The sequence below is a fragment of the Aureobasidium melanogenum genome, assembly GCF_000721775.1.
Source record: "Aureobasidium melanogenum CBS 110374 unplaced genomic scaffold scaffold_17, whole genome shotgun sequence".
Classification (NCBI taxonomy): Eukaryota; Fungi; Ascomycota; class Dothideomycetes; order Dothideales; family Saccotheciaceae; genus Aureobasidium; species Aureobasidium melanogenum.
In genome coordinates, this window is record NW_024470069.1 from 295,018 (window position 1) to 317,427 (window position 22,410).

Here is a 22,410-nt window from a genome sequence, read left to right on the forward strand (position 1 = left end):
GATAGTGCTGTGCGCGGAAAGTGCGATGGTGAAAATGGATTGTTGCCGTAGATGTAGAAGTTTAGGAAAGGGCGCAAGCTGGCTGTTGCTATGTCGCTTCCTGTTTGCGACTGCCGTATCGAGGTATGGACGTGAATGGATTGGTAGACTGCCTATGGAATTGTAGCTCGCTGGTGTTTGACGCGCCCTGAATCTCCTCCGCCACAGAATTGAGCCACACCGCCACACTTCACTCTCCGCGCGTGTTTCATGTTTTCGAAGCATCCAACGTCTTCACCGCACCTTCTTTTGTTTTCAGGAACAGTCCGGTTTACCGTGGTATTGCTGAGAAATTTACATAATCCACTCGCACCTGCCATTTAAACATTATCTATCGGGTCCATGTGTCCTTTTGTACAATCATCATCTTCATGCACTTTCCGCTTTTTGAAACAATCAAAGTACACTGCGCTTACCAACCCCGGTGAACTCGAAGAGCAATGGGTTGCCTTCTACAGCAAGCCAAGCAATACCTGTGAGCGTGTTAGTCGACCTCACTTTGGCTAAGAAAATACTTCGTACCTGCATAGATGACCAGCTTGGTCACAACTTCGACATCGTACCGTACTCGCGGCTTTGCCAACGCGAGGAACATCTGGTGATCTTGTTCTGCATCCTCCCTATCTTCTTTGTCCTCTCTCCCCATGTCACTCCCGTTGCCACTATCGCTTGCTGGCGGTGTCAAAGGCAAGGCAGTGAATGGATTAGGCCTAAGTAGATCGCCTTTCTGGCCAGGCGTTGCTAGTGGCGTGGCTACTCCGAATGAATCCAATTCATCCTCACGACGCTTCTGCTTTGTGGACTCTAGCTCCAAAGATCCGCCCGATGGCTTGATCAGCTGAGGTCGAGAATCATTGCCATCCGCGGACGAACGACTTTCTCTACGTTTTCGTTCCCGGTTGGCGATGAATTCGCGAGCATCTGCCTCCGATTGTGGTCCGACCGAGATACCGCGTTTGCGAGGATGGCGAAGATTAGACAGCATGCCTGGAATATCCGAAGCGGACGGGATAACGTTGTCGTCCTGTCGTAGAGGTGGTACTCGTTTGTACTCGCTGCTGCACGTCAGACTTGGCTACTTCTGAGCGTGAAGCAGTTCTTACCTTGCCCGTGTGAAGAATCGCCGAGGCAGAGTTGCGCCACTAGTCTCGAGGAAGCGGAAGAGTGGAGGAAGATATCTGAGAAGTAGTGGCTTCATCATAGCTCTCCAGAGAAAGACAATGACAACGCCGCCAACGACACGCGCCAAAGTCTTGAACCACCCAAGCTTCTCCAGGCTGAAGAAGACAGTGGCCGGAGCCTCACCGACCATTGCGACGCTGGTTCCTGCAAAATGCCAGTGTCCCAACTGGCAACCTAGCACTACAGCAGCAAAAGCCACACTGTCGTCATAACAAGGGCAGTTATCCGCAGGCTCTGGGTGGAAGCGCACCGCAAGAAGGACGATCGCAAAGACTATCGCAGGATGAGTCCACGATCCAGCAGCTATCCAGTCATCGAATGACGTGCCATACGCCAGTTGGAGTACAGCAATCAATGCACCAAGAGTGCTACCTACGATCACGTCGAAGAAGCCATGCATACCACAGTACATGCGGCCAAGCACGATGGAAATGGCATAAAAGTATCCAAGACACAAGCCAAGCGTCCTCTGAGGTTCAGCAACCTCATAAGCGGAGGTATGCAGCTGGTATAGGAAGTAGAAGGCTACAGATACGGCATTTGTCGAATGCGTAGACGGGAAGCCATATTCGAGGGCAGCAGAACCAGACATGGTTATTCTTTGCAGAGGAGGAGACAGAGGTCTTGGTAAGCATACCAGATCCTTGATCCAACCGCTCAGGAAGACACCTAATGCAAGCATGTGCACCAAGCTAGGGACAAATTAGTCTGTTGTAGCATTGGAAAGAGTCATGATGGTCATACGCTCTACCGACGCCGGTATAACCACACCAAAAGCATACGGGTAGGGCTGCCATAAAGAAGGTGTGGGTACCGAGATTCGCCGTCATGGCAAAGTAAGAATCAAGGAAGGGAGTTCGGCAGGTCTGTTGAACCTTGGCCAGATAGGGCGTTTCCCATCGGACGATAGGAAGGAGGGACTGCCTTAGACGATACCGCCATTTTGGGAGTTTACGAGAATCTTTGGAAAATTAGCAATTAGGAGGAGGATTACAGAAAGTGGGTTGAGCGTTGACGCACAATGGTCAAGTCCTAGCAAACCAGCATCTGGCAAGTTTTTGGACAAGGCACGAGCTTGTTGAAGCGGATGGTCAGGCGGGGTAGAGACGGCGACATTGGACATGTTGTTGATGTTGTCGAGGCGGTGACGAATGACCAGTGTCGGAGGATTTTGTCGGAGCGAGGCTAGTTGGAGCAGCTAGCAAGCACAGCGCGCGGCAAGAACAAGATGGGCTAGGACCTCTGGCGCGGAAAATGACGAGAGGTGAGAAAATAGGAAACGCTTATGGACGGCCGTCTATTATTAAGGGAGCAAGATTGAGTGTGGGGAACTCGACTCCATGTGCTGGACCTAGACTCCAGGGGATTTTGGTCTATCTCGCAATCGACAATGGCAAGCCTCGACGGACGAAGCAGTTGCAAGACCCGATATGGAAACGACGATATAGCAGGGACAATCTACGATAGCGATCGGTTAGTGCTGAGTTTGGCAGCCATGATGCTTGCTGCTGGAGCCGGCGGTGGTGGGGAGGCTTGTGCGGCAGGGCTTGGCAGCAGCGAGTTGGACGGTGCCCTGGCAACGCGGGATCCGTGTGTAAACAGCGTGCAGCGCCTCTCCAGACAAAAGTCGACCATGATTGAAAGAGGCCGCCGCCCTTTGACCTCGTGTTAAACGCTCAAGTCTCTCGTTCCACTCCCTCCATCCACAATCCACAATCCATATCCATCCACATCCAGCCAGATTTATACACAACCGCCAGCACATTCCTCGGCATAACTGGTCCACGGCAAACTAACTTCCTCGACCACCAAACACCACCCGCACACCACCATGTCGGCCACACACCGACACAACTCAAGACTCCAAAATGCTTCGGTCACATCTCTCCGTCGTGGTCCCCAAAGAAGAGACAGCGGCCGTCGCAGCGATGGCTCAGTCACATCTTCAGGCCGCGAGTCCATCGGCACCGGTCTGACCGAGCCGCCTGCCTACTCCAAGAAATTTGTTGTCGTCGGTGACGGCGGCTGCGGCAAGACTTGTCTGTTGATCAGCTACAGCCAGGGTGTCTTCCCTGAGGTGTGTTTCCCTGCCATGAGTCTCCTCGAATCGCAACTGACATGGCCTCCAGAAATACGTCCCCACAGTCTTCGAAAACTACATCACCCACTGCGAACACAAGCCCTCGGGCAAGATTGTCGAACTCGCCCTCTGGGACACGGCTGGACAAGAAGAGTATGATAGACTGCGCCCTCTCTCGTACCCCGAGACCGACTTGCTCTTCGTTTGCTTCGCCATCGATTGCCCAAACTCGCTTGAGAATGTTATGGACAAGGTATTCGACCGCTCTCTCTGCATCTCCTAGCTTCAACTAACACAGACCCAGTGGTACCCTGAAGTTCTCCACTTCTGCCCGACCACTCCCATTATCCTGCTTGGTCTCAAGTCCGACTTGCGCAACAAGCGCACCTGTATCGACCTCCTCAAGACCCAAGGACTTACTCCCGTCACGACCCACCAAGGCCAGGCTGTCGCCAAGAAGATGGGTGCCCTTTACATGGAGTGCAGTAGTAAAGAAATGACCGGTGTGCATGAGATCTTCGAAGCCGCCATCAACACCGTCGTCGCCGAGGCTGAGGGTCTGAATCCCAGTCCTCCTGCCAGCCGTGGTAGTCTCACTGCTGGAAACTCATCCTCGCAACAACCTCAACAGAAACGCCCCCAGACCTCCAGCAGACCTTCGGACAATCCCACCCCAATGATTGCTCCCAGCAAGAAGAAGAAGAGAAAGGCTTGTCTGATTTTGTGATCGTTATGTCTTTTGTCTTCGAGATACCCACCTCTTTCCAGCAACCTTGTCAAATGTGCTGGCATACTTCCGCAGTACTGTCCCGCTTTGACCTTTTCCTTTTGCGTCTCACCAGACGCTTTCACGCAACCAATTTCTGTGTCTTTTATGTTCTTTCTCGCGTTGGGCTATGAGAACCTTTGTGCATAAATACTCGGCGTTTCTAATGGTGGATTCCCCTGTTGTTTCGTTTTTTTCTTATCAATCGATTACCCATTTTCCTTTACCTCGTCACCACACACCCACCCTTTTTGCACTGTCGAAATGTTTAGTTGATGGTGACTGGATTGAGAACAAGAGAGAGAAAGGCTCTGGCAGCTTTTTCCTACTTTTGCAATGAACCACGATTACGGCTGCGATGAAACAAGAGTCAAGAACCCACACCACCCATATGCGCTTCTGTATTCCCTTACTTCTTTTTTCTTTGTTTGGCCTCGAGTATCAAATTTTAACTCTGCATTTCTTACCATCTTCTGTTTGTCTACCCGGTTACAACTATGCCCATTGCACCACGGTGAGAGACGTGTAAGGACAATCATCATTTCAGGTCGAGTTCAAGTTCATGGAGCCTATGCATAATTTGTGCACAGACTGGACAAAGTTGTGCTACCAAAGCACATCTCACAGCCAGGGTGATACCCTCGACAGCGTCTCCAAGCATCAACAACAACATTGCAAGCGTCAACAACATTTTCTGTCGCTTTTGATATATGCTATAGATAGATTGAACTATAATGCTTGACATAAAATCGTAGTCTGACTTCAAGGCACGTCGTTCATGAGATATCTCGAGATATGTGTTTTCGAAGTCTTTGGAAAGCTTCATCAGCCATGAACCACATGAGTTGATAGCTAGCAACTTCCAACAAACAAACCTACCAAAATAATAATAAGCCGAGCCATATTTGAAATCAAGCCCGACGATTGCAACTAGTCAGAGCAGTCAAGATCAGAAAGGAGAAGTGCAGGATCGATGCAAAAAGTCACAAGTGTGAAGATCGATTGCTTTGAAACGACATTGTCCTCTGTCGCTCCAGGCTGACGGTGTAAACTACCTACTTAACATTGAGCTTCGACCAAACCAAGACAACTAAAAACATCTTCGTCGTCTGCCATGCTGTAGCTCAGCCGAGAAGCCGATAAGTAATCAACACAATTGTTCACGATCAGCCGTTATGCTTCTCGAAGTCCAGTCTAGCGACAGAACTATCGCCAAGATAGCAACACCAATGGCCATCTCTATCACGAGATTCAACGATGGACACGACAAATTGAAGAGTAAAGATATTATTTCCGATATCAGTAAAGGAAGAACAAAGAGACAAGAAAGACAATCGATAGAGTGACAGAGTAACTCCCTGGAACAAGACAAGAACAAGACGAAAAAGATGAAGCGCAAATCGAGATCGAAAAGAAACAATTGCCGATGCAATCCACCGTGCCACGGTGATGCCATTCTGAGAACAAGAAAAGTTTTGAAAACGAGACGCGTCCGTGATTCCATGATACCCAGATGAGAGAAATGCGTTGTTGGATCCAGATTGTGCTGTGGTACGCCCGTATGCCGAGCAGACAAGAGAAACTGGAGGAGAAGGTGGAGGCGACGAAAAAAACAAGAATAAAAAGAAGTTCGGTCTTATCGGGGTATGAGTAGTCGAATCGAAGGTAGGAAATTGGACAAGAAAGGAAAATAAAAGGTGTAGTTCCAGCTCCTCTTAGCGGAGACCAATAACGCTCTGGAGTCAACTGTCAGTACACATTGAGAATTGTAGGATCATGATACAAGTCTCACCATCTCAAGGGTCCAGACTCTGCGGATCCAAACTTTGAGTGTGCCGTCAATGCCCTCGACATTTTCAAGATCAACACCCTCCCACCAGCATCGTCGTGCGGGTTTGCGCCAGAACAATAGTAGCTTCTGTGCCATGCCAACAGCATTAGAGTTGGCGTCTCCACGAACGTCAGTGCGAAGACGAGCCAGAGCGATACTGCAAATTACGGCCTTGTTGGGCTCTCCAGCACGGTGACCCCAGGTATCGTCGTGGTTGAAGCCGCTGGAAGTTAAACGTCAGCAGAGGAAATGGAAGATAAATGCAGTGATCAAACTCACCCAGCGGTCAACATCTCGATAAGATGTTGCTCGGTGGTGCCAGGCTCCTCGCTCTTACGAAGGCCACTGAAGATACCACCCTGCTTCAACAGAGCGCGACCAGCAGCACGCTTGACCTGGACCATCTCAGGGTGACTAATGTCGCGCCTTGGAGGAATTACGTAAAAGTCGAGATCTTCACGCAAGACGATGATGCCAGCTCTGTCCTGCAGCATATCTCTAGCATTACCTTGCATGGGCTCAATGGGCACAGGGGCTTGATCGCCCGAGAAGGGAGATGGGGAGTCTTCGGTGGGGGAAGTGGGGATTGTTTGAGCGACGGATCGGAAGAATTCTAGCATGTATTGCAGAGAAGTGGGGTCATACTGGGAAAGATAGATCGAGTCAGATAAATATACATCATGGTTTTGGAGGACGTTTTGAAGAGCAGCAATGTCTTGAGGATGGAAGGAGGAAATGAGGCGCGGAGCGGCACTAACATCGACGGGATAAACGTCAGGCTCGTGGAACGAGTTCATGTGACCTTCGGGGAGGAGTCCATTAGGGAAGAGCGACAAAAGCACAAACTCGGGGAGAGTGAGGAGCTCATCGCGGGAGAGAGTGAAGCGGGTGCCTCTGTTAAGTGTCAGCTGTGGTTGTTGGCGAATGGGTCGCGCGAGGGGGATACCTCAGGTCGATGTTGATGTGCTCATCGGGAGAAGTGTGAAAGGTGTTTGTGTTGATGGGAGCAGGACCACCCTGAGAGACCTGGGTGATGATGCTCGCAGCACCTCCGGCTTGGGCCATGAGGTAAGTGAAGCCGTCGAGCGGGCTGGTGCCTTCGGTGTAGGGCGGTGGAGGTTCGCTGTCGTCGGGGGCTTTGTCAGAGCGAGGCTTGGTGTCTTGTGGAAGGGCAGCCTTGGTGTCCTGAACAACAGACGAGAAGGGCGACGAGGCTGATGACGATGGGCCTTCTTCGAAGTCGGGCGGCGGCGGCGCAGGCTGGACGTCGAGTTGAGGCTCGGGCGGGAAATAGAGTGACGGGAAGTTGTGCGACGCAAATGGCGGAGGATCTTGTGTTTCTTCTTCTGGCTCGACTTTGGAAAGGACCGGGAGTGATTGGATGTGATGGCGGGTTGCGGGTGGTGGTGGTGGTGATGCAAGCTCGTGCTTGTTGTCGCTGGCGTGGGCGTGGACGTGGGCCGAGTTGGACGGGCCTTGGGTGGTAAATGAGCGTGTGGTCGATATAGAAGAACGGTCGCTTTCGATTAGAGAAGCCAATGCGCAGTCGTCTCTTTTTTTCACTCTCACAGCATCCGTCGCTCGGATGTGGTTGCTGTGTGTGCTGCTTGTGTTTGTATCATTCACTTCCACTCTGGTCGTCGTTCCTGCCCACTCCGCCGTTACGCGCTAGCACCAGCGCCTTCCCAATCTTGTCCACTCTTGGCGCCTTCTCTAATGAATGCCGTCAGTCTCCTCACCTCAATCTCATCTCAATAAACGTCTTTCTTTCCACCATAGAAAATTTCAGAGGACACACCTATTCTAGACAGCTAGAGTGGTCTTCAGATCTCTGCTCACACGAATGGCACACTCAATATCATGCTAACATGCTCTGTGCTAATATTTATGCTACATGCTTGCATACCTCTTCATGACCTCATGAGATGCCCGGCAAATTTATCGTCCATGTCGTTACAAACGCCTCCACTGGCAGAAAAAACAAGCAGCGAATCATCTCAACCATGATAAACAACCTGGTAAACCCGTACAGCATGAACCCAACTAGGATGACAATCGAGAATACCATATGCTTCGTAAAGGCGAAGCGCAGATATAGCTCATGCCACAACAGCAGGAAAAGCGGTATGATTGTAGAGCCCAACGCGCAACCTCTCCATGCCCACATTTCAACTCTGCTAGGAAATTCGAAGTTCCACGCAGCACAATGCACCGCTCCAAGGGCTGTCGCACAAATCAGCATGATTGTATTGGAGAAGGCTCTAGCTTTCAGATGCTCGCGAGACTGCCTCCAGCTTCTGGCACGATAGAGAAGTGAGCTCGTCTCTTCTAGACCGCATTGCGCCAGCTCCCACGCCTCAGCGACTGTGGGTCTCCGCACGGCCTCCAAGTAAATTGGTCTCGAGACGCCTTGCGGCTTCTGCCACAAAAACATGTAGGTTAGAAATGTGGTGATTGCGAAAGCTCCAGTTGCAACCTCCAACTGGCAGACAGCGAGAGATGATGCAGCGCGCGATATCATTTGGATGATGAGCCAAAGGACTTGACACACAGCCAGTGCTTTGGCCAGGCCATCACTATTGCTGATTGCATCCAGATCCTCTTTTCCCATATCGGGAAAGGTCTCTATGATCCCATACTTTCGAGCAAGCTGGATCTGTTCGAGGCTCAGAGTCCATATATCAGTAGTCATTCTAATGGCGGTCAGCGCAACATCGCCTGCCCTGGGATCGTTCTGGTGTTGGCATATCATTCGCTCGATGAGTGCCCCATTTTGAACGTCTGGACTCCAATCAACGGGCCCGAACGATACTGACAATGCATCATGTTGTTTGGACATAACAGTCAGGTCCCAGGGGATTGATTTGAAACTCTTTTCGCGGATAGCAACATCCACGGGTTTCGAGAGTAGATCTGGCCGCGATTCGATTCTTGGAGAAGTCTCGGAGACATAACCCCAGCAATTGGCATGCGGAAAACTGAGTCGACCAAGTAAAGGCTCCTGAGAGGGTGCTGCGATACTGTGCTTCTCCAGTGACGGTTCCTTTGCGACGATGGATGTCCTCTGATGTTCCTGAGATTCCTGAGATTCAAGGTTGCGAAAACGTAGTCGGAACCCTTCCATCTGCGCGAAGAAACCATGACTTGATGTCCAATCAATTCCATCGTCTTTTGCTCTTTCAGCAATGAATCTGGCAGTCTTGCAAGCGGTCAACCACTCTTCAGCAGCTACACCGCACAACAACTCTGGCGCAATAAGAGTAACCAACATCCATCGCACCTTGCTACCTAGCTGAACCACGAACTTGTTGGTTTGCTGACGTATACTCCGAGGACGACATTGGTGTGGAATCTTCAAATGCTGAATCGACCAAGTGCACAGAAGAAGCACACTCAGACAGCTCCATAGAATGTCAAGAGTACCTCGAACATTAGGACTTTCGACGAAGTTTGAGCCTGGATCAGGCAGCGAACAATTGGTATTGAACACCGACATGGTGCGTGTGCATTGCTGCCATGTTGAAAGCAGCCACGCGCTCCCCTTTGAGCAAAAGTGCCTCTTGAAAATCTCAACCGAGTGCTATCGGCTTGCAGTGAAGATCTTGGGGATATATTCCAGTCGACCTGCTGGAAATAGCAAGTATGTATATGCAGTGCAATATTCTGATATTGCTTGTGCGACATTGTGGTTTGTTGAGCACTTCACGTGTTAGATGCGCAATATATCAGAAGCACTGTATAGTAATGATCTCCACTGCACTATGAAATAGATTCCGGGCCGTGTGTAGCATCTTACTGGTTTAGGAGAATGATATCTAATTGTAAATTAAGTGATATGGTGTGACCCTTGGACCTATCATGAATATTGGATTGAAGATGTGTCGATGTGGTTCGCTGAATGCAAGGTAGGCCAAGGCGGTGAAGCTTGTGCACAGGGTGCAATCCCCAGCCACCTATTCCAACCTCCTCATAGTACATATACATGTCTTGCAATGCCCTTTTCTGTTTGCTCAGCAGCGACATTCGAAGTTCGATCTGGCATACCAAAATTACCAACATGGATTCTTTTCAGCAACAAGAACAACGACGACAACAGCAACGAACCGAAGAACTGATCGGCTACCGGTTCCGTTCAAACAAATATATCACAGAGGCATTGACACTTTGTGTCCCAGGCGGGAACTACAGACTTGCTGTCGTTGGTGATTGCAAGATGGGTTCTGCCATGGTAGATGAATGGTATCTCGGTAATACACCCAGAAGTCAGTTTCTGTTGCCTTCGATACAGTCTTCACATAGCTGCTAACATCTCTCAGAGAACTGGACCACAATGCGCGAGAACCTGCTAGGCAATATCAACCTTACCAGAGTTACACGTGCGACAGGTCTTGCCGCCTGCGTAATGTCTGAAGGCCTCCCTTGCTCAGACAAGCAAGCCGCGACGTTTCTCGAAGCCGTCATTGGTGCCGTATATGTTGACTCAGGTTACGACATGGAGAGAGTAAAATCGGCCATGAAGACTCTGGGCATTCTCCAAGTGGTAGTGTTTTCTCCTCTCCGCCCTGACTAACGGTTTCAATCCATGAGCCACCTTAACATGTGGCGACTCGGACGAAGGTGATCCCAGAGTGTCTTGTGAGGTTCATTTCAGGAGACTTCATGCAAATGCTTTGTTGAGTTGGCTGCAGACTTGCTTCAAGCGATCGCTTTTGATCAGCAATGCACTCAGCACTTGCCGGCAGAGCATTTGTAGGAGGTATCCTAGGGTGAGCTCCACGAGGCTCTATGGGATCGCCTTCGCGATGTAGACTCCCTTGGATAGGTGCTATGATAATGAGAACCCAGTTTCATATATCAATGAGCACCTACTGACTATTGGTGACAGTAAGTGTGCATGACAGCTCGAAAACACTATATCGTCTAGACGTAGCACTCAACTCTATGTTCTGACTCGAAACAAGTCTTGGGAGAGCCTCTCAACTAGGCATGGATTTCCTATGTAAAAGTTTGCTCTCGCTGTCACCCACTCTTTTAGACCTATTTTTTCAGCAGAGGAGAAGCAAAGTCGAGAAAAATAAAGAACAACACGTTTCTACTCTTCTATCAAAGCCTGTTTCTTTGGTGCAATTCACGAACGCATATCGTATTTATGCAACCCTATCACCAAACATGCACAATTTGGTGGTCGAAGCTCATGTAAGGCGTTTGTTAATCTACTCTACAGTATTAGGCAATCGCAATCTCAGGCCTATAACCACGTGTCTAATCGAACCCACGTACTAATCTTCTTCCAGTCCGAACTCACCTCTAGACACCGTTCTTTCGGTCCTAAACCGCCACTTCTTGGAATACCCATTACCAGCAACCATCGCCATTTGCGAGATGCTGCATCTTCCACAAGATATTCAGCTCTGCATCGTGGGGTATTTTTCCACTGAAACATTCAAAGCGCCAGAACAACACAATGCCTGGAAAACTGCTACCAAAACTCTTTCGAGCCTATGCTTGACTTCAAGAGGAATGTGCGCACTCGCACAACCACTACTCTATCGAACTTTTGTCAGACTGTCGAAAGGCTCAGAACCAGACATACATGGAGTGGTCGGTTCTGATATTGGAGTGAAAGCAACCAAAACACTGGAGCTATTCATACGTACCTTGTTGGATCGACCTAGCCTGGCAGACCTAGTCTGGTACATTTGTCTGCAGGAAAGAGAAGACGAGAAATGAGAAGATGACAGTAGCTCCGAACAGGATTCACGTTGCTGTTGCATTAATTGCCTCGAGACGTTGGGAGATTGCTTGACATTTGAAGATTACGAAAAATCTGACACGCCCGAAGAGGATACTCGAGCACTGGACGAGACTTTGTTGAGTAAATGTCTTGAGTCTACACAAAGGATACCTGCTTTTGATCCAGGATCAGAGAATTATGATTGGCACGACACATGGTGCTCTGATTTGGCGAAAGGCAGGGATGACGCAATAATAGCTCTTCTCCTAACATTAGTGCCCAATCTCAAGCATCTAGACATCAAGTCTTTCCGCATGACGTTCAATCGACATTTTGGCGTGCTGGTAAAGCAATCTCTCGGCATTGCTTCGTGGGTCAAAGACGAAAGTAGTTCTACAGCCAGTGTCCCGAGCTTCAAACTTGTTACTTCTGCACCGCGTCCAAAGGCATATCTTCCATTTATCTGGCAGCTGGAATGTTTGTTTCTTCGTAAACAGAACTGGAGGCATTCGAATGTTGATATAGTGTATATGCCCCTCTTCTACATCCCCACGCTTAAGTCTCTCAACCTCATCAACACATGGGAATTTTTCAAAGACAATGCGGCCAACTATCAGATGCCACCGTTGGGGAATGTACAACACTTGCGAGTTGAAGGCGTCGAATCCTGCTCACCTGGGCTGGTCACGCTCATTGGAAACTGCAGCAACTTAAATTCGCTCGAGTATGTGTCAACGGGGTTTTCCTTTCTCGAAGCTAGACTTGATCAGAAGTGGCTTGACGTTCTGGAAAAAAGGGCCAACACTCTCAAACGACTGCAGTTGATTTTGTATTACACCGATTACTATTCGGACGGCATGGTTGACTCTATCAGCCAATTTGACCTTCGAGGACTCTCGCAGCTCGTTTTCTTGGAAATAAGCCAGGACATAATCATCCCTGAGTTCAGTTCCCAGAGAACAGAATTATTAGATTTGCTGCCGAGTTCGTTGGAAAGTCTGGTTATACGCGACATTGATGTCACGTTCACAACCACTTTATCGAGGTTTGTGGAACAAGACGGCTTCCGATACTTTCCTCAACTGCGATATGTTGAGCTTGTTGAGAAGGAGGATCTCGCCGGGCATTGTTCGAACAGTACCGAGTCATCAGAGAACTTTGACATCGATCGAATCTCATGGTCCGCTGCTCGCACTCAATTGATTGAGATGTGTCAGAAAGCCGGTGTCAAGTGTAAGGTCTGATCAGAGGCCTCCAAATTGTGGACGGACACGGGAAAAGACTATATTGACAGGCCAGAGAATGTGAAAACTCACTTTTGTGCGGGCGTAAACCAATTGATGTCTTTCTTCTTACGGTCTTGATGGCATTCTAGTGTATGAAACTTCTCATCTTAGGCTCTCAATGCTTCGGCGTGTTTGGTCCATGTTCGCTGTTGCCTATCGCAACTCTACCGGAACTGTTTCTGAGCGACAGTTTTCAGATTTGATGTTTCTCTGTTTTCTCACGATCTGTGCATAAACTTGAGATGTCGATTCATCGCAATAAAGAGGAAATAAAGTGCTTAGAGTTGAAGTGCACGCAAGGCGGCATTAGTCTGATGAAGCTTAGTTAGGTCATCGAATTGAGTGTTGTGTGTTTCGCTGCTCTTTCAGAAAGAGCGGTGGTTGAGCTGTTGCGCTTTCCTAGATGCAAATCAGCAGGACAACATGTGAAGCGGGCTTTCCTCTCAACTCTGGATCAACACAACATCTGTTTCATTTGCGCAACACTTTCATTTCAACCATTTTCAATTTCGTTTATCACCTCTACCATGGCAGCCAATACACCTCCCTTGTCATGGAAAGAGCATTACGACCAACAATACAACCACCTCGTCCAGATACGTTTCAACAAGATCTGCAGTGAAAGAGACTCTGCCATTACAATCAACAAGCAGCTCAGGAATGCCAACTCAGGCTGCTGGCACATCATCGCCAACAAGCAACTTGAGATCGACGCCCTACATGCTAAGGTTGCTGCCCTGCACGGCACAAATCGGCGACTGCAACAAGATCTGAACACCGAGAGACAGACAATCAGGAATATCAGGGATATGACAGGCAATGGTTCGGAAAGAGTGACCCGTCAAAACACGAGCCCTCAGCACAACACACCAACGCCAGCAACAAAGAAGCCCCGCGAAGTTATCAACACTGATGACCTATTGGTATCTACGTCCAAAGACTACCCAAAGGACGATACCACGACCCCAGACGATGTCACAGCTGATCCAGAGACTGGTCCGCAAGTCATCGAAAATGACAACGCTGAAGTCCCACAGCCAGCATCCAAGAAGAAGAGGAAAAAATGGACCAAGGTTGTCGTCGAGAACACAAGCGCAGCGAAGAGACCTCGTAGGGAGCCCAAGCCTGCTGTGCAACCCAAGGCAGCAGGCGTCAGCCAAGCCGCGGATGTGAGCATCCCAAAATTCTTTGTGAGCCACATGAACGAGATTGTCAATGAGGATGGCGAACCCCTTTCCGAAGACATTCAAGCCGATTTCAGACAACAGATGGACGAGCTTTCCACCAAAACCACATGTCCCCGCGGTCACTGGAGGTTTGCGAACAGAAAAGGAAAATGTGTGAAATGCCAGCTTTTTACCAAGACCTCTCTTTGGACTATCGAAGGGCCGCGTCAATACGCATGCAAGACGTGCGCCAATTCCAACACGTTTTGCGTTTTCTGGAACGAAGACGTCTCGAAATATCAAGTTCTGCCATTGCCGCCCCAATTTGCAGGAGAGGGGCTTCTTCGATTCAAAGCTGAATCTGGCAAAGTACTTAGCCGGACTCCAGAAGGCAAGAAAGTGTGGCCAAAGATTTGAAGGAAAACTGTCGCTGAGAAACAGTTTTATTATGGGTTGATGCTGCGGGTAGGAGTGGTTGTGGTCGGTTTGTCATGAGTCGAGGTGGCCATTGGCTTGCATGGGCGCGCGGCCAATGGCCACCATGATGAGTTTTTCCCTTAAACGGATTCTGTGTCTTGCTTGGTGGGTTTTTTTTTTTGCTTGCAGGAAGGCTAGCGCTACTCGAGTAGAAATATTGTATCAAGCTGGAATCAAGAATGAACTATCGGTCGAACCATGACAATGACAGAGATATGGGCCATGCCTTGGAAGAATTTGATGTACTCGTATTTGTTTGCTTTATATTGAAGCTAGGACAACCTGCCATCTGTCATGTTCAACTAACCTGTGTTGGAGGTGTTATGACTATGTGAAATATAGGACGGAAAAAAAGGAGAGAACATGTCACTGTCCCAGTTTGCTGGTTGCAGCTCCGCAAAGAAGGCTGGGATTGCGTCAGCGCTCGTCACGACTCGCCAGCCACGAAAGTTGAAACACGAACCTTCTTGTCAAACCATCAAGAGTGTTGAGTTTAATCTATACATCGCACTCGATAGTGACGCTGAACAACAGCAGCGCCTAAGATGGTCTTCAACGATCAGCGTGTGTTGAAGACGGACGTGCTCGGCGACATGATTGGTATGCAGCTCCGGCATTCATCTTTCGCCGATCGCCATCTGCATACAATCATGATCATAGCGTGCTGACTTTGTCAACTAGAAATCATGGGCGAAGGAGACAATCGTGGAGGCTCCTCTTCATACAACAAGCTGGTTTTCACCGTCGTGCCTTTGCTTATCGTTGCTATTCCCATGGTACTAGCATTCTTGTATCTTCGGCAAAAGCAACATCGCATCTATGCACCCCGAACTTTCTTGAATACATTGGAAGAAGAGTAAGAAGTCTTACAATATAGCTAACTTAAGGGAAAGGAGTCGTACTGACAGAAACAGGGAGAAAACACCCAAGCCAGCATATGGCATGTTCAACTGGATCTCGGCTTTCAGAAAACTCCCTGATCAATACGTTTTGAACCATCAAACATTGGACAACTATCTCTTCATACGTTACTTCCGCATGCTCACCTACATCTGTCTTGTTGGTACCATCATCACATGGGTCTTTCTGCTTCGGGTAAACTACAATGGTGGCGGCAGTCAATCTGAGCTTGACATGTTCACCTTCAGCAATGTTTCAGATCCCAACAAGCTCTATTGGCATGCTGTATGTGCATGGCTCTTCCTTGGGTTCGTCATGTTTGTCATCACCAAGGAGACGCTTTACTACATCAACCTCCGTCAGGCATACCTCACAACTCCTCGTAACGCCACTCGCATGTCTACTCGTGTAGTGCTGTTCACAGGTGTGCCACCTGACATGCGTCATGAGAAGTGGATCAAAGCAGACTTTTTCGGTGTCAAGCGTGTCTGGTTAGCTACGGATTGTACTGAGCTCGAGAAGCTGGTCAACAACATGAATGATACTGCCATTGCGCTCGAGGAGTCGGAGATCCAGTTGTCTACCATCGCCACGAAGAAGCATCTGAAAGGGGAGAATCATTTCGCAAATGACCCCGAGAGAGCAGGTACTGCTACACAGCAATGGATTGCCGCCAAAGAAAGGCCCTCGAAGCGCATCGCAATGGTTGGCAGAAGACTGGATGCTATCGAGATGTACCGTGAGCAGTTGAAAGCAGTCATTCCTAAGGTCGAAGCTCTTCAAAAACGGCATGTACAAGGTTACGAGAAACTCCTTCCTGCAGCTTTTGTCGAGTTCGAAACCCAGCGTGCCGCACAGCTTGCCTACTCGGACCCCTTCTGGAAACAGCCAGGGAAGATGGAAGCAGCGACCATTGGTATCTCAAGCCCCAATGAAATCGTCTGGCCAAATCTGGCAATTGGCAAGCCTGAGCGTTGGGCGCGCACAATCATCGCAAACACCATCGTCATATTGTTGATTGTCTTCTGGTCCGTCCCTGTTGGTCTCGTTGGCTCTCTTGCCGATATCGACAATCTTGCTCAAACTTTCCCACCACTTGGTTTTGTTAACAAGCTTCCGTCCTCGACAAAGGGCGCCATTGGTGGTCTGCTTCCCACCCTTTTGATTTCTGCAATCCTAGCTCTTGTTCCTATCATCTGTCGCTGTAAGTTTAAACCCATTGTATACTGAGGTCTTGCGCTAAAATATATGCAGTCACTGCTAGAAAGGCTGGATCCATCACGCTTGCTCAGATCGAGCTGCGTACGCAAGGATGGTACTTTGCCTTCCAAGTTGTACAGGTCTTTCTTATCACGACTTTCAGTTCGGGTGCCTCGACAGTTGCTAGTAAGTGTTTTGTGTTTTGTAACTATCCAAGCAAGCTAATGCTTCCCCCGCAGAACAAATCTGGAACAACCCTGGTCAAGCACCCAAGCTTCTTGCTGACAACTTGCCAACTGCCAGCACGTTCTATTTATCTTTCTTCATCCTACAGGGTGTTGCCGTCACTGCTTCGACAATCTTCCAGATAGTGCCGTTCCTTATATTCAATGTTCTGGCACCCTTCCTAGACACAACACCACGAAGAAAATTCGAACGATTCGTCACTCTCACTGGACTCAGCTGGGGAGACACCTATCCCAAATTCACGCTCTTCGCCGTCATTGCGATTTCTTACTCATGCATCGCTCCGCTGGTCCTTGGATTTGCCATGCTTGGTATTTACTTCCTGTATTTGGCTTTCCGCTACAACGTCTTCTACGTCTTGACAATGGCTCTTGATACCAAGGGCGATGCATATGGTCGAGCTCTACAGCACCTTAGTGTGGGCATCTACCTTGCAGAGATCTGCTTGATTGGTCTCATGGGTGCGCGTGGAGCAGATGGTCCAGCCAAATTGATGGTGGTTCTTCTTGTTCTTACTGCCATCTACCAGACCTACCTCAACATGATTCTGGCCCCTCTGACAAATACGCTGTCGGACAAACTTATGGCCGAGAACGAAGAAGAAGCACTGGTGCAAGCAGATGAAGAAGGTGCAACCGCACCAATCGATATGGGCGGCAATGGTGTGCAACCCAAACAGATTGCGCCCTACTCTAACAACAAAGCCGCCAATGCTTTCGTCGAACACTTCAAGCGAGGCGGTCTCTTTGCTCCCTTCCTCTTTAACGGATCCAAGAGTAACTATCCAGCCCTACGTCGCCAACTTTGGGATGCCTTTCCAGGTCAACCCGCTCCCGCTATTCCTGAAGAGACTCTGAAGCATGCTTACCACCACCCTGCTATCACAGCCAAGCCACCCAAGCTTTGGATCGTCAAAGACGAGCTCGGTGTCTCTACTCAAGAAATCAAGGAGACCAAAAAAGTTATCGATATTTCTGATGAGGGTGCTCGCTTCAACGAGAAGGGCAAGATTGAGTGGGATGAAGACGATGTGAGAAAGGCTCCCATCTGGAAGGACAGAGTGGAGTACTAGGGTGGAGAAGAGGTGTAGATACACAATTGATAGGTGATGGTTCATGGTTCACGAAGAACAACGATAGCACTACTTGATCATGATGGCACGAACATAGCAAAAAGTACAGATTTTTTTTCTTCCATAAGTTCTCTTAACTCGTTATGGGTATCATCGTGAAAAGCACGTATCAAGTCGTTGCCTTTGTCGGAAGCATGAAATCACATGCCCGACAACATGCATGGGATATCACATGTCACGTGTCTGTGCTACAACAAGGAATGCAACTTCAGCCTTGAGTGTCGAGACCAGGTGCTCACTCCAAGACACCAATTTCCATGATCAGACGTGTGGGACAGTTCTATCATCAAACAATAGTCGAAGCACTACGAGTCGTAAGCAGAACCAACAGGAAGGGGTAGAATATTGCAAAAGAGTTGATCCTTCCTTGATGCTCAAGAAGACCAGTCTCAAACACAACAGCAAATTTCAAGCAGACATCATGACTAGCTGGAAACAACGGTGAGGATTTAATTAGACGTCCAACATAATTATCGAGGGAGACGGCAGTCAGCGATCTGAGGAGAGCAATCTTGGAGTCGATAATCAGGCATCGGCAAGGCAACGACGACTAGAAGCTCCATTTTCACGAGAAAACACCAGTGTCGAATGAGCCATCGGACAATATCATCGACTTTTTTGAGGCCTCGAAAACGATTCTGAGGGCAGGCAGCGATCTTGGAAAGAGATTCAAGATTTGATATCAGGCATCGACAAGGCAACGACGACCAGACAAGCCATTGTCACAAGACGATCACAGCCTCTAACGACTCATTGAACGACGAGAGTAGGCAGCGAGATTCCGGAAGGTTCTTGCAAGCAACAAAAGAAAAGTCAACCCGGTCTCCTTCTTTCTTTCCTCAACATCAGCGCTTTTTTCGAATCGTGCAGCTGTCTCGCAAAGGAAACCACACCTGCTTACTTCTTTCATCAATCTTTCATCTAACAACATCAAACACTGTCAACGCAATCATGCCCACCACCATCAAAGATATCCCCAATGAGGTTCTCAAGCACATCTTGGTGCAAGTTCGTGAGCAAGGTGGTTATGGTGCTCTGAAGATGGCACTCCGTGTCTCCCACCTCTGGAACGACGCAGGCACCTCTGTGCTCTACGAACACGTCGTGCTTTACAATAACAACATCAGTCGTTTCCTTGAGAGCCACATCGAACCGTACGTCAATTTTTGGGCCATAACTTCACAACTACACGAGCTTACGTGTTACGGTCACAGACACTGTTTGAGAGAGGCGTCAAGCACGTTCGACGAAGCGAAGAACATGTTCGCAAAGCCTCTGCCCTCCGTCGAAGAGCTGAAGTCTAGACGTGGTAAGAGGTACATCCGCAATCGAAAAAGAACGTGGGAGAAAGTCCATTCTTTGACCCTCAACGTCAAGCCCGAGGGGTCTGGCAACACCCGATATGAGGAGCTTAACAGACAGGGCGGCAAACTGACTCCGCTAGATCTGCAACTGATGAGATTGGCAAGCATGCTTCCGAGTCATTTTCCTGTGCTTGATACCTTCTCACTCTTCACAAAGGAGGTGTATCACAAAGATAAACATGAGCTGGAGACACACTCGCCAGGCTTCTTCGATGCCCGAGTCTTTCTTGAACTTGTGAAGTCGTTGCCAAAGTCTTGCGTGAGCATCATGCTCGACACCAATGGCCGTGAGATTCAGTTTGGCGCAGTATCACCACGCATGTGTCTTCTACTTCGAGACAGGATGCCAAAACTGCGCCATCTGTCGCTCAGAGTGTCGTACGTCTGCGAGTCCATGTTGATTGAGTCGCACGAGAAAGGCAAAGATCCCGAATACGTCCACGCGCCTCATCTGAAAAGCTTGGCGATCTCCTTCGTACCCAGAAACGTTCCTTATTGGTTCGACTTGATGTACGCTCGTAACGTCTGCAGAAGGGTTCACTTCAATAGCGCATCGCAGATGCCCAACGATCATCCTCTCGGATTGAACGACGAGTCAGGAACCATTCGCTTGGCCAAAGCCTTTCAGCAAGCATACAGCCAAGGTCGCTTTCCGCATGCCAGCAGCATTCAAATCATCTCGCCAATGAGAATACATCGTCGTCCTGACTGGACGTGGTCAGAAAGAGAGTATGACGAAATGATGATTGTCAGGGACTGCATTCAAGACAAAACGCACGCACTCCGTTTTCTTCCATCTAAGAGATCGTATGTCCATGACGAGGATTCTATGATCATCAACCGTCACGACCTCTTCGCTATGGCTAATCATGAGGATATCAAACTTTTCGCAGAAAATGGCGAATGGCATGCGACGGCCACTTACAAAGCCAGACTGCCTATCGACACACCAGAAGCCCAGTTCGCAAAATGCTCGTTGAAGCCCTTGAACAAGAAAGAGCTGGAGTACTTCACTGAGAGCCTTGCCAGAGAGACACACGAAAAGTTGATCGACCTCCACAAGGATCTGACCGAAGGCGAGAGTCATCCAGGAAGAATCTTTGAGTTTGATGGTGCTGCATTCGCGTTCAAGGACTTCATGCCGGAAAACTTTTGAGCTGGACAGGGTTTGACGTGGAGGAGATTGGCGTGGAAGACCAAGGATGAAGACAAAGAGGATACCAAAGCACCTCTCTGAGTGGTCGTACTTGGCAGATGTAACCATTCAAGGAGAAAATGAATGCATGCTTCTCAAAATCCTTTTGTGCCGTCATGGAGATAAACTTGCATTAACTCAACTCAACTTCCTCGTCTTGGGCAAGAGGCTGCCACGTAGGTCGACCTTTTCGCTGCATGCACTTTGAAGCATGGAACAGATGGCCCCTTCGCTGGCGGACGAAGAAAGCATACATCAGCCCAGCTAGCACAACAGCTGCAGCACTGATAGCGGCGGGGATCTTGAACTGGTCAGGTCGAGCAAAGATGGTGGTGGATGCGAAGGATAATAGCTCGAATGTGTTCTGTACGGATGCTTCCATCGCAGAAAAAGAGCCTCGCTGGTCAGATTCGACAGCCTGTGTCACGTCAGTATCATTTTATGAAACAGTCGGGCTTGACGTACCTCTTGAACGATGACCTGTGCAGACAGATCAAAGCCCCACAATCCGACTCGGCTCGCAATAGTACCGGCAAGCAAACCCAAGACGGCATACTTTTGAGGCACCTCAATCCAAAGCATAGTGACTGCAATGACAACCCAAATAATTTGCCAGTTGAGAAACCATATTCCACATCTGATGGCTCCAATTTTGTGCATGGCCTTGGGTGCAAGCCATGTCGACGAGAGCTCAAATATGGTGGATAAAGTACGCAAAAGACCAATAGAGATGGAATTGAAGCCCACGGAGAGGAGGTACGTGACCATCTGGCCACCAAAAGTCAAGACCGTAAGATACAGCAGAGACAATGAGAAGGACGGGAGAAAAGCCGGATGCTGGATGTATGAGATGCAACTTCGAAATGATTGACGAGCATGGCTGCCGACAGCTGGAGAGGCGACTGGGCCGTCGATCGGCTGCGAGTCTTGAAAGGGCTCAGAGCGCAGCTGCAGATCCTCTACTTCGTAGTACACTCTTGCGATGGCATAGTATTCGACGAAGACAGACACAGCCGTCATGCCAAAGGTAACGAGAATGGCTACGTTAGTGGAAACGCCAGCGATCAATGCGATGCACAGGGGACCGATGAGTTTGCAGAAAAGGTCGATCCGGCGCATCTGGGAGTTGAGCTCTGCTAATTCTCAGCTATAGCCACTGGATGAAGAAGTGACAAATTACCTTGCAGGTCATCTGTGTTCTTCTGGGAGATGACAACCACCCAGTCCCGTTCAATTGAAATGGTGTTGACGACAGAAGAGAGCTTCTCCATACAAGCAAGAAAGGACAGGAATACCAATGCGAGTTTCGCAGACCATGAGTCAAGTGAGGTATAGCCAGAGTTTAGTAAGAGCCACAGCAAGATGCATGATGCTGCGGTTGCCGCCCTTTGTCCGACTGCAAGTGGTCAATGCGATTGATCGAACGGGAGGGAAGACAGAGGATGAGCAAGAAGCCTGAACAGCCACCACATGGGACAAACACAAGATGAAAGAAAGGATTTAGCATTAACAAGGCTAGATTACTTACTGATTGACAGACGAATGAGATGCATGCGTTCAGAACGATCAACCAGATGACCGATAAAGGTCGAAAAGACGACGACAGAGGCAGAGCGAGTCAAGGCATAGATAGAGGCAGGGAACAAGGTACCGGGAAATATGGTAGAGATAAACAGGACAGCACCAAATTCAAACAACCGAGAATTCCATGTTGAGAGGAAGTGTGAGATATAGAGCTTGCTGCGGACGTGATATGAGGGCAAACTAGAATTAGACATGATGGCGGCTGGATCAAGGAAGCATCTGGAAAGA

At 49.0% G+C, this 22,410-nt stretch overlaps 10 protein-coding genes across 10 annotated transcripts; 6 read left to right on the forward strand and 4 right to left on the reverse strand.

The window, feature by feature from the left end:
* Positions 1–435: 435 nt before the first annotated feature.
* On the reverse strand, positions 436–2,344 carry M437DRAFT_53114 (sphingosine-1-phosphate phosphohydrolase-like protein; the record flags this gene model as incomplete). The annotated part of the gene is made up of 5 exons (XM_041022475.1): positions 436–512; positions 562–1,094; positions 1,143–1,913; positions 1,966–2,182; positions 2,242–2,344. 5 exons carry the CDS (start codon positions 2,342–2,344, stop codon positions 436–438), a joined length of 1,701 nt encoding a protein of 566 aa, XP_040877975.1.
* Positions 2,345–3,052: 708 nt separating this feature from the next.
* On the forward strand, positions 3,053–4,028 carry M437DRAFT_53044 (ras-domain-containing protein; the record flags this gene model as incomplete). The annotated part of the gene is made up of 3 exons (XM_041022464.1): positions 3,053–3,298; positions 3,351–3,554; positions 3,606–4,028. The coding sequence occupies 3 exons, from the start codon at positions 3,053–3,055 to the stop codon at positions 4,026–4,028; spliced, it is 873 nt and encodes a 290-aa protein (XP_040877976.1).
* Positions 4,029–5,782: 1,754 nt separating this feature from the next.
* Positions 5,783–6,963, reverse strand: M437DRAFT_76916 (uncharacterized protein; the record flags this gene model as incomplete). The annotated part of the gene is made up of 4 exons (XM_041026710.1): positions 5,783–5,803; positions 5,860–6,121; positions 6,178–6,792; positions 6,845–6,963. The coding sequence occupies 4 exons, from the start codon at positions 6,961–6,963 to the stop codon at positions 5,783–5,785; spliced, it is 1,017 nt and encodes a 338-aa protein (XP_040877977.1).
* Positions 6,964–7,816: 853 nt separating this feature from the next.
* M437DRAFT_53308 (uncharacterized protein) lies at positions 7,817–9,403 on the reverse strand (the record flags this gene model as incomplete). Its single annotated transcript, XM_041022507.1, has 2 exons — positions 7,817–8,679; positions 8,887–9,403. Coding segments are annotated over 2 exons (1,380 nt in total), but the record flags the coding sequence as incomplete, so codon positions are not given.
* A 552-nt stretch (positions 9,404–9,955) lies between these two features.
* On the forward strand, positions 9,956–10,468 carry M437DRAFT_67730 (uncharacterized protein; the record flags this gene model as incomplete). The annotated part of the gene is made up of 2 exons (XM_041024990.1): positions 9,956–10,160; positions 10,215–10,468. 2 exons carry the CDS (start codon positions 9,956–9,958, stop codon positions 10,466–10,468), a joined length of 459 nt encoding a protein of 152 aa, XP_040877979.1.
* An 812-nt stretch (positions 10,469–11,280) lies between these two features.
* On the forward strand, positions 11,281–12,876 carry M437DRAFT_67731 (uncharacterized protein; the record flags this gene model as incomplete). The annotated part of the gene is made up of 2 exons (XM_041024991.1): positions 11,281–11,599; positions 11,714–12,876. The coding sequence occupies 2 exons, from the start codon at positions 11,281–11,283 to the stop codon at positions 12,874–12,876; spliced, it is 1,482 nt and encodes a 493-aa protein (XP_040877980.1).
* A 569-nt stretch (positions 12,877–13,445) lies between these two features.
* M437DRAFT_67732 (uncharacterized protein) lies at positions 13,446–14,501 on the forward strand (the record flags this gene model as incomplete). The annotated part of the gene is made up of 1 exon (XM_041024992.1): positions 13,446–14,501. One exon carries the CDS (start codon positions 13,446–13,448, stop codon positions 14,499–14,501), a length of 1,056 nt encoding a protein of 351 aa, XP_040877981.1.
* Positions 14,502–15,247: 746 nt separating this feature from the next.
* On the forward strand, positions 15,248–17,979 carry M437DRAFT_53169 (DUF221-domain-containing protein; the record flags this gene model as incomplete). The annotated part of the gene is made up of 4 exons (XM_041022483.1): positions 15,248–15,417; positions 15,476–16,665; positions 16,716–16,847; positions 16,901–17,979. 4 exons carry the CDS (start codon positions 15,248–15,250, stop codon positions 17,977–17,979), a joined length of 2,571 nt encoding a protein of 856 aa, XP_040877982.1.
* A 1,011-nt stretch (positions 17,980–18,990) lies between these two features.
* On the forward strand, positions 18,991–20,383 carry M437DRAFT_67734 (uncharacterized protein; the record flags this gene model as incomplete). Its single annotated transcript, XM_041024993.1, has 3 exons — positions 18,991–19,193; positions 19,254–20,151; positions 20,297–20,383. The coding sequence occupies 3 exons, from the start codon at positions 18,991–18,993 to the stop codon at positions 20,381–20,383; spliced, it is 1,188 nt and encodes a 395-aa protein (XP_040877983.1).
* Positions 20,384–20,731: 348 nt separating this feature from the next.
* M437DRAFT_86262 (putative Ferriportin iron efflux transporter) lies at positions 20,732–22,376 on the reverse strand (the record flags this gene model as incomplete). Its single annotated transcript, XM_041028423.1, has 4 exons — positions 20,732–21,016; positions 21,064–21,731; positions 21,779–21,994; positions 22,127–22,376. The coding sequence occupies 4 exons, from the start codon at positions 22,374–22,376 to the stop codon at positions 20,732–20,734; spliced, it is 1,419 nt and encodes a 472-aa protein (XP_040877984.1).
* Positions 22,377–22,410: the final 34 nt, after the last annotated feature.